General features: G+C 42.1%; 1 protein-coding gene across 1 annotated transcript; it reads left to right on the top strand.

Moving 5' to 3' along the window:
• The first annotated feature begins 2,430 nt into the window (after nt 1–2,430).
• Nucleotides 2,431–8,303, top strand: tectb (tectorin beta). The gene is made up of 11 exons (XM_061708555.1): nt 2,431–2,481; nt 2,565–2,640; nt 2,832–3,022; nt 3,159–3,310; nt 3,419–3,491; nt 3,660–3,763; nt 3,864–3,947; nt 4,359–4,521; nt 7,701–7,779; nt 7,876–7,908; nt 8,064–8,303. Exons 2-11 carry the CDS (start codon nt 2,574–2,576, stop codon nt 8,135–8,137), a joined length of 1,020 nt encoding a protein of 339 aa, XP_061564539.1. The 5' UTR covers nt 2,431–2,481; nt 2,565–2,573; the 3' UTR covers nt 8,138–8,303.
• The last annotated feature ends 1,513 nt before the right edge of the window (nt 8,304–9,816 follow it).

The raw sequence follows: 9,816 nt of genomic DNA, 5'->3' as shown, positions 1-9,816 counted from the left end.
TACCATATAAGTAGCATCAAAGGTAACTTTACTTCCTTGAGATGTTTCACAATCAAACTCTTGTAACTAAATCAGCAAAATCCTGCCACGGCTCCTCAATAGAACCACGAAACTCTCATGTTTAGAGTTTCATGGTGAAAGGACTTTGGTGCCGCATCCCTTTGAAACACCGAGCAGACATCACGGATCCATGAACACTGACTCTGTGTCTCTCTGAGCACCTTTTGAGGATCCCAGGCGGCAGTTACACAACACGGAGGAATCCCGCGACTCACAATTGTTAGCATCAGCAGATGCTGTAACGCAAGCTGTCCCCTGACCATTTTTAGATCGGTATCTTCCTCTGTCTAAACCCTACAATTCTTCCTCTGCTCCATTTAGATGCTAATTGTCTCCAGTCTGCCCCTTTAGTTGCGTGGTGATTTGAATCATTCTCTGAAGGCCATTAGCACCGAACCGCCGCGCTCTCGTTTCACAGAGCTCATTAAGTCGAGGAGGTATTTGATGCTGTGAGAGAAATAACTTCTCTGATTTAAGTAAGCCTGGACACATCTTTCTCTTAGAGAAATCCGGGCGGTCATCTAAATTGCTACACAAAATAGCAAATAAAAACCTACATTTTAGATTTATAGTAGAGACAGATGAGACAAAAGTGATATATAATAGCAAAAAAATCTTAATTAGCAAAGTAGACCTACCAGCTCCACTCGAGAGTATTAGTGACTTTCCATTTCTACTTAGACGTCCAACAGATCTACCTGCGATGCTAGCATTGCTGTATTTACACAACTCCAACCAAGTAAAGCATGTCAGCAAATATCCCAAAGGTGGTGTCAGGGTTTGACATTTCCCCCAGTTTGTGTTTTCAGTTCTGCTCCTCCTGTGTTCCATCTACCCTGATTGTCCGCACCTGTGTGTCGTTATCCCCTGGGTATATCTGCGGTGCGTCTGAAATGCCATACTAAAGTATAAAAGTATACTTAAATTTGGCACTTGAGTAAATATCAGTAGTGTGCATTAATTCGGACGTACTATTAAGAGCGCACACGTCACTTCCTCCCAACAGCAGGAAGTGAAGTATCACAGCAGCAGTAGCAGCAGTAGCAGCAGTAGCAGCAGTAGCAGCAGTAGCAGCAGTAGCAGCAGTAGCAGCAGTAGCAGCAGTAGCAGCAGTAGCAGCAGTAGCAGCGCACCGCTCCGCTATTTCCCGTTTATCCTAGCCGAAACAAGATGACATTATATAATATTACTATATACAAATATTATAATATTAATAGGCTATTATATAATACAATTATTATACTTAATATTATACTTATGACATATACGTATCACTTAGGAACCAAACACCGCTGCATTGCATTGTGGGAAGTTTCTGCTTAGCTAGTGTCCATCAATCCACACTAATACATTTATCCGGAATGAGTATGGATAGAGCATACTATTGAGTACGTTCTAATGTTTCGGACGCACTAAAAAATCTTGCATACCCATTTTGCATACTCATTAGGTTGGAAGTATTCAATTTCGGACGCACCCCTGGTCTTGTCTTTCCCTGCTCCATGTCGGTCCGTACTGTTTCCTTCCTCCATGTGTCCTGTCAGGTTTTTGGTTTTTGGTCTAGTGTTTTTGTTAATCCTGCTCTGCAGCATTTTTGGTTCTTGTTTTTGATTAATAAACACAGTTTTTTGCAACTCCTGGCTCCTGCTCTCCTGCATTTGGGTCCTCAACAACCACACACCGTGACAGGTGGAGATGGTAAGACAATAGAAAAGTTGCTACTTTCCAGCCTAATCAAATGAAAAATAGAAGTTTTAAACCAATCACTTCTATAAAACAAGAACTATCAATATGGAGTTTATTTGATGGAGTCAAGGGATTACAGTATCTGTGACGATAATGGTAAAATTGTTCATTTAATATTCCCTTATTATTATCAAAGCAGCCACTTGTAACCTCAAGGGTTAATACCCATCAATGTTGAGATATATTCTACGCAGACAGATTGTTTCTTTTTCTTCTTCCCAGCTTTGTTGAGAAAGTTGTCCTTTTCATTGTGTAAATCTGAACTTTAAAGTTGTTGGCTTAAAGTTGTCTTCCTCTGCTGCGTTGGTGATGATGATCAACTCTAGACAGATTTACATTTTTCTCCTCAAAAACTCAAATGTTTAGTTTTTCTTGACTATTCTTGTGACGCAAGCAGGTTGAGTGCTCAGTCTGTGGGACACTTCATTTAAAAGTAAATGTCTGAACCGCACAGAAAGCTTTTGTGAGACCCACACAATACAGCTCCTAAACCCAACCTGCCCAGGGAAAAGGAGGAGATGAGACAATGGGGGGGGGGGGGGGGGGGGGGGGGGGAGTGATTTACTCTTACCTGTGACGGTATAAAGTCCTCCGTTGAGTTGCCCAGGTCTTATTTGCTAAAGAGCCATGAGGATCCTCTAATGTTCGGCAAGTGGAAGGTGTTACCCCTGTCAGGTACGTCTTATTATTCTATTATTACTTCTTTGCATCTTATCATGAGCGTTTTTTTCATTTCTAAATTGTAAACGTCCCTGCAGCATCACACCATGGCTTCATTGGGAGCGGTTTTAATGCTGTTGCCAGTTGCACTGACGTGCACTCCCCAAAAAGCAGGTAACATCTCATTACTAAACACCGCTCATCCTGCAAGATATTTTAAGAAATCAGTAATCAGAATTTTTTTTATTCTTTTAAATGTAACAATTAACATATAATAAGACTATTCCGATGTGCAGTAGATTTGTGGTTTGTTTGTTTTTGTTTTGTTTTTTACTTTACCGTCCTATACTTGCGTCTTATTCCAGACTACGTGATGGTGTCGTGTTTCCCAAACGCCATAATTGCCAACGTCCCAGAATGCCCCTACGGCTGGGAGATAGAGCATCTGTCCCTGGGGGGCGTCTGCTACACTGGGATACACAGCCCTGGGTACTACCGCTTCATCATCCCGGACTTAACTCCCAAGAACCACTCCTACTGCGGCACGCAGTCCGAGGTGAGGCAGGCACAAGCAAAGCAGGGTATTTTGTAGATTCTGTGCCTCTAAAGATGTAACAAACAACTGCTGTTTCTAAGAGCAGGGCGTGAGAAATCCACTTAATTCCCTCTACTCCTGACTGTCATTTCTGCAGTACATGCCCGGCAAAGACCCCAAGTATATCTTCTACAACTCCATCGTGTCCAACGACACGTCGCTGACGGTCAGAAACCAGCCAGTCAACTACACCTTCAGCTGCATGTACCGAGCCGCCTACCTGGTCAACAATGCCGTCTTCAGCCAGAGGTAAGCACCGGTTCGGGGCCCAAGCCCACCACGACTATTGTGTGGATGATTTGTGCATCCTGACCAAATGACTTGCAGCGTTTTTACTAAACCCTCTGCTTCTTCCAGAGTGGCTACAGTTTTTGTCAACAATGGCAGTTTAGGCACTTTTAGATCACAGTTGTCTATGAACGTGTTCACGGTGAGTCGCCGCTCACACATTTACTTTCTCCAGTGGAAGTGACTTGTACTAGAGTCTTAAGTGCCTTACAGTAACTTACAGTAACTTGCGGCATGAGCACTACTTGTTACAGTCGTTACCTGCAGATTACAGAGGGGTTAAAGGTAAAAGGCTGCATATCTTTTGCAGAATTCAAAGTTCCTCTATGCTAAAGACAGTCCTTATGTGATCGACACGTCTGAGATCGGTTCTGAAGTCTTTATCGGCATAGAGGCGAAGGGTCTCAGTAACAGGTATATCTCAGTCTTTTTTTTGGGGTGGGTGGGTTGGGGGGGGGGTTGAACAGTATTGTTCCCTGTTTTCAGAAGGTTTTTATTTCCTTTGACCTTTTAGATTCAAAGTCGTGATCAACAACTGCTGGGCCACTCCAACGCCTTACTCCACAGACAGGAAGAGGTGGAGCCTCATTATCAACAGGTATTAAACCTGCTGAGCATCAATATAAACATGGTTTGTACTAAAATGATGCTTCTGCAATGTTCAGCTCAGCGGATCCCCCTGTGGGCATGGAGGTTGGGTCGCCACTGCCCAACATATACTCCTTTTTCTTTCATATACTGTTTTCAGTCTCTTGGTCACGTCTGCTATGATGTTTTTTATGTGTAGAATAAAACCAAACACAGTAGTTATAAGAGGAGAGCAGTTACTATGAGGGGTTTTTGCCGCCAGTGGGGATGGGAGACCACCTTTCCTGAATGCAGTCAAATATTCCTTCAAGTGAATTAGATTTGTTTTTATACCCAAAAAACTCCTCCTACTAATTATTGCATTCAATTCCTGCTTCCTGTTTCGCTCTGTAATTTTTGTTTAAATGCTGTTTTCCCACAGCTGCACTGCCGACAACACTGTGACCATTTTCGAGAACGCCAAAGACAGTCGCTCCACATTCAAGTTCAACTCCTTCCGCTTCCAGCGGCTGGAGAAGGTGTCCACGGTCTGGCTCCACTGCGAGGTCCAGGTCTGCGACGGGGAGAGGCTGTCCTGCCAACCAGTGAGTGCAGCAGGGCCGGGAAAGTCTCGGACAATGTTCACAAACTTAAAGGAGACAAAGGGCCACATGTCTGACATTGTAACTGAAACTTTTCAAAGATTTTTCTTATTTTTTCTTATTTTAACGTCTTTGACTATTTTACACTTAAGCGCCTGCTTGATTATAAATTGTGAACATGTACAAATCCCAACAATCTGACTCAAACACTGTCAAAAGCTGCCAAAGAAAGCCTTTAGGCTGAGCTAAACATAGACAGCTCTCTCCGCTGTGTACACCTGCTTTTCACTCACTTCACTGTGGGCCACACATCGTGATTTTTAGACTCATATTTTATTCTCAATGCCATCTAGTTGCATTGTAAATGGTACACGACTGACAAAATAATCAATGAACATGTGATTCAGTGTTACATTCTTTCGGCAGAGCAGCCTCCGCGAAGGAGTGGGAGATGTGTTGAGCTGCATGGGCGGAAAGCATTCAGACGTGCATTCAGTCAGATTCGTGTTTGGCATAGCGGAATTTTCTGGGCAGAGTGGGCCCACCCACTCTGTGGGTGTCCAGGAAAACAAACTGGGTGTTAAAAACAGAAAAAAAGAAAGTAAAAATTGAAGAAAGAAAACCGAACTACAAACTCTGCAGCCAATGAAGTTGGCATGTCATGTAATACGTTAATAAAAACAAAAAATGTAGTGAATACACTACAAAGACAATATATCTGATGTTCAAACTGATAAACTTTATTGCCCTTTTTGCAAATATTCCCTCATAATTGAAATCAATGCCTGCAACACGTCCCAGAAAAGCTGGGAGACGGGCAAGAAAAGACTGGGAAAGTAGAGGAATGCTAAATTAAACCAAAAAAACTGCTTTTTTAAACATTGAGGGGCACGGTGGCGCAGCTGGTAGTGCAGCTGCCTCACAGCTGGAAGGTCTTGGGTTCAATTCTCCCCTTTCTGTGTGGAGTTTGCATGTTCTCCCCGTGTTCCCTTGGTAGTTAATGTGAGCTACCCTCACAAAAACATGCACACAGTCCTGGGCTATACATGCCCCTCTAGCCAGCCGGGGCGCCAGATGGGGGGAGGATCTGGCTGGAATAACGTGATCCTTCCACGCGCTACGTCCGGCCAGAGAAGCCCCACCCTGTCTGGTGAAAAGAAGCTGCCGGCTCAGGGGCCTCATTTATAAAAGAGTGCATAAGATCCATACTAAAAGTGCACATGCGCCCAAAAGCCGAAAATGCGTGCACAAAAAAAAATCTGGATTTATAAAACCGTGTGCACGCACAATTGCATGCAATGTTCGCTTTATAAATAACATTCCAGCTGGAAGGTTGCGCAGGTGAATTCGCCTCATATCCCGCCCTCTACACGCCCACTTTTTACCATAAATGGTCAATGCAAAGCACCTGGCGACTGTATTTGCATATACAGTAAACTAACCTGCCGATCAACGGTGTTTTACACTCAAAAATCATGGCAGGGAAGACCAGAAAGCAAAATTTCGCGGAGACTGAGATCGAGATGTTGTGGATGAGGTGGAGGCCAGGAAAACGACATTATTTGGTGGTCACAGTAATGGCATCACTAACAAAAATAAAGCGAGTGAGTTGCCTGCCAGAATCTGATTTCTGGCTTCGGGAGCGCACACAGCAGCCCGTTGAGCGATAGCGCTGAAACGTCAGATTTTCAGATTATGAAGCTCAAGAATGAGATCAAATCATATTTAGGTAGAAACAACGTTTCATTAACTGTATTTGGCCTTCAATCAATTTTTGGCAGGTGAAAAGACCCATTTTCAGGGGAGAAATCGGATTCTGGCAGGCAATCACTTTTTGGCACGACACCGGCACGGCGTGTCCTGCACGCACCACAGACACGCCGTGCAGGTAGGATGATTTGACAGATGAAAATACCCTGTCAGATCACGCTTCCACATAGACATCAACATTTATCTATGCGGAAGCGTGATCTGACAGGTTTTTTTCTTCCGCCAAAGCATCGTGCACATAGATCTATGTGGAAGCACATTCTGACTTCCTGCTGTTAAATTGTCTATTTGCATGAAAAAGCCTTTGAAAAAAAAGAAACTGAGATAAAAGAAACGGGGATCGTACGGTAGTATTTTCTGCCGAGGTAGGACACCTCGGCAGAACACCGGCTTGGGTGTACATGGATCTATCAGTCTGATATGTGATGACATTAAAAGTATGACATGAATCTGGCTTCGTTTCACCACCTCGCCAGTTCCCCATATCTTCAAAATGTTCGTGCGCAAGGGTCAGGGTTGGCGTAGAGATACACACATTTTTCGGTTAGTTTTTTTTTTTAAATCCCATGCGTAGAAGGTGGCGTGCGCATCTTTCAAGCCCTGTTTTGTGCGCAAGCAAGCTTTATAAATGAGGCCCCAGGACTGTTACTTAGGAAGGAGCACTGGATGAAGAAATGGGAAAAAATCAGGGGATGAAAGTATTTCAAAAGAAGCGTAACTTAAAGCAAACCAGTGACAAGAACAACTTACATATGTCGGGTTGTTACAGAGGCACTTTTTGTGAGTTTAACAAACAGTTGACACACTTCAGATGTCCTGTCAATGCTATGAATAACAAGGGAAGGCCATTTTATTTGTCTCGCTCAGTTAACTCAAAGTGCTTTACAAAGACTCTGACATGAAAGAAAGACGAGAAAAGAACGCAATAAAAATCACAAAAATTTGATTTGGACAGAAAGAAGAATAAAATCAACTCAGGATTGATCAATAAAAGCAGTGCATTACATCTGGACCAAGCAAGGGCATGGGAACCCAGCAGAGTTTTCTTGCAGCATCAGAAGTGTTGGCTGAGTCAAGCGCAACATTTGTTTGCCAGATTACACTCAAGCTGGTTTGCAGTTGCAGGTTAAAGCGTCCTCACTGAAGTCATTCCAGATTTATTGTTTCTATTTGTCCTTTAAACCCTAAAAGTTAGGGAAATGAGGCCCAGGCTTAAAACTGAAATCTCTAAATAAAGTCTGCCTCCTCGTTGTTCTGCTGCTCATCATCATACATCTGTAATCACACACACCTGTCTCACTGGTTTGCTTTTAGTTTATTTATTTAAATACATCCATCTGGTAAAATTCAACTCAGTGACTTAGCTCCGTCAAAAGAGAGGAGTTCAGTTGTGTTATTTCTTTCATCTGAAGAGCCCCTGCTCCTTGAGGAGTCTGTCGGAGGAGGAAGATGGGAACGAGGGGGTCCTCACGGCGGAGTTTCGGATCCAAGGTAAAGTGCAGCATGCAAATGATATTTGGTTGTCAGATCAGTGGACAGTATTCTGCTGTTGGCTTCCTCAGTATGATATTCACCATCTCCTTACAGGTAAAGCATCGTCTAATAATGGACACGTAACAGGTAAAGCCATACCAGTGATTGGAAGTCAGAAGTGCTGAAACTAAACATTCATCTATATTACACAGATACACTGTAACTGCTGCTGAATGTGTCCAAAGTGGCACCTTGGTCATTGTTATCCAGTTTCTTTCTTCCTGTTTCTTTTTTAACCCTAGGCACCTCACTTTTTATGCTGCTGCTGGTCCTGGGGAACATGTTCCGGGATTTAATAGACGGATCAAGGAAGTAGTAAAGAAATCATGTCATCAGATAAACACACACAAACAAACTCAGAGGGGAGCGTCAACCAAGACTCAGGGAGCGTATCAACACATCCTCCCCCCTCAATCAAATGACTGATCTTCTCATCGTACCTTGTATTTAGCAGCAATAAAGCACCGCATTTATTAATGTTTTTATAACCTCATGTAATGATCCATACATTATTTTACTTCTTACTTCAATAAAGAATATGTTTGAGAAAAAGCATTTTCAGGTTCTTGGGAGATTTTTTACTAAGCTTCACTTTTAACATGTCTTCAACTTCATCGTTACAAACTGTTACAGCTGCAATATAGAAAAACAAATACATTTATGTGGAAAATGCTCAACTTTATATTATTTTAAGTTAAAGTGAATGGTTTAGTGATCTGAACTCTAAACTCACAAAATGCCGGCCGATTTGGTTCAAAAACGTTATCAAAGGCCCGTACGAATGTTAATGACACCTATACAAAGCACGCGTGTGAAAACAGGATCGTGATAAAAAGCATTTGATCATAGTTGGTCGGGTTTGCTGCGGCCTGGTGCGGATCATCACCGGTCCTCGTCGAGGCGACCATCAGCAGATGTGCAGACATCTGTAAAAGTAGAAATGTTGGTGTGTGCTGGTTTTAAGTGTTTACAGGTAGGTGTGTGTTAACGCAATGCCGGAAGGGAAAGACATAAACACTGCGCTTGGAAAAGTTGCGCATCAGTCTGGAAAGTGTTGTAAACCTATTTAGAAGATGAATCACAAGTCCCGACTGCACAATGTTCAGAGGGAAGAACTGGATCTGAGACCCCACAGGGCTCACTGAACATGTGCAGCGTTAGTCTGTGACAGATTGTTGGAAAGGGTTGGAGGGAGAAATCAGCGCCACTGAGGTTCACAGAACTGTAACTGAGCAACTTTATTCATAAGGCTCTTTTCTTACAACAGGTGAAACACAATGAGCTTTACAGGATTTTTTTTTTTTTTGTTTTGATATTTTTATTAGGAGGTAAGGCACAGTTGAACAGGAATAAACAAAAAAAGATATACAGTCTACCTCCTTTTTTCTTTTTTTTTTTTTGATTAAGAACAGAACAAAAAATCCACACAAAACAATGACAAATACACGAAAATTATTATATTCTTATATATAAGTAATATTTAAGTATTAAAGCTAAACAGTATGAATTAAAAAATAGATGAATAAAAAGGGGGAGAAAAAAAAGAAAAAAAAAAAAAAAAAAAAACCCAAAGCAAAAAAAAACAAAAACAAAAAAAAAAAAAAAAAAAAAAAGAAAAGTAAATAAAAAGATAAATAAAAAGGAAAGGAGGAAGAAAGAGAGGAATAAGAGAAGAGAGGGAGGGGGGGGGATCCGTCAATCAGGAGGCAGGGACTGGAGAGAGTGGAAGAATGTAAGAAAGGGAAGCCACTTATTATAAAATTTGTTGCAACTACCCTTCAGTGAATATTTAATCTTTTCCAGCTTCAGAAAAAACATGGTGTCGTTGAGCCACTGGGTACTAGAAGGAGCCTTAGTCGACTTCCAGTGGAGAAGAAGGTGGCGTCTTGCCAGTAAGGAAGTAGAGCTTTACAGGATTTAAAGAAGAAACAAAACATGATACAAAAATAAACAATTCTCCAATTTCTGCACAATAATATGAGAGTCCTATAAGAC

Source organism: Cololabis saira, chromosome 19 (assembly GCF_033807715.1).
Source record: "Cololabis saira isolate AMF1-May2022 chromosome 19, fColSai1.1, whole genome shotgun sequence".
Taxonomy (NCBI): Eukaryota; Metazoa; Chordata; class Actinopteri; order Beloniformes; family Belonidae; genus Cololabis; species Cololabis saira.
Note: the sequence above shows the minus strand (reverse complement) of the source record. Positions and strands in the feature narration are given on the sequence as shown.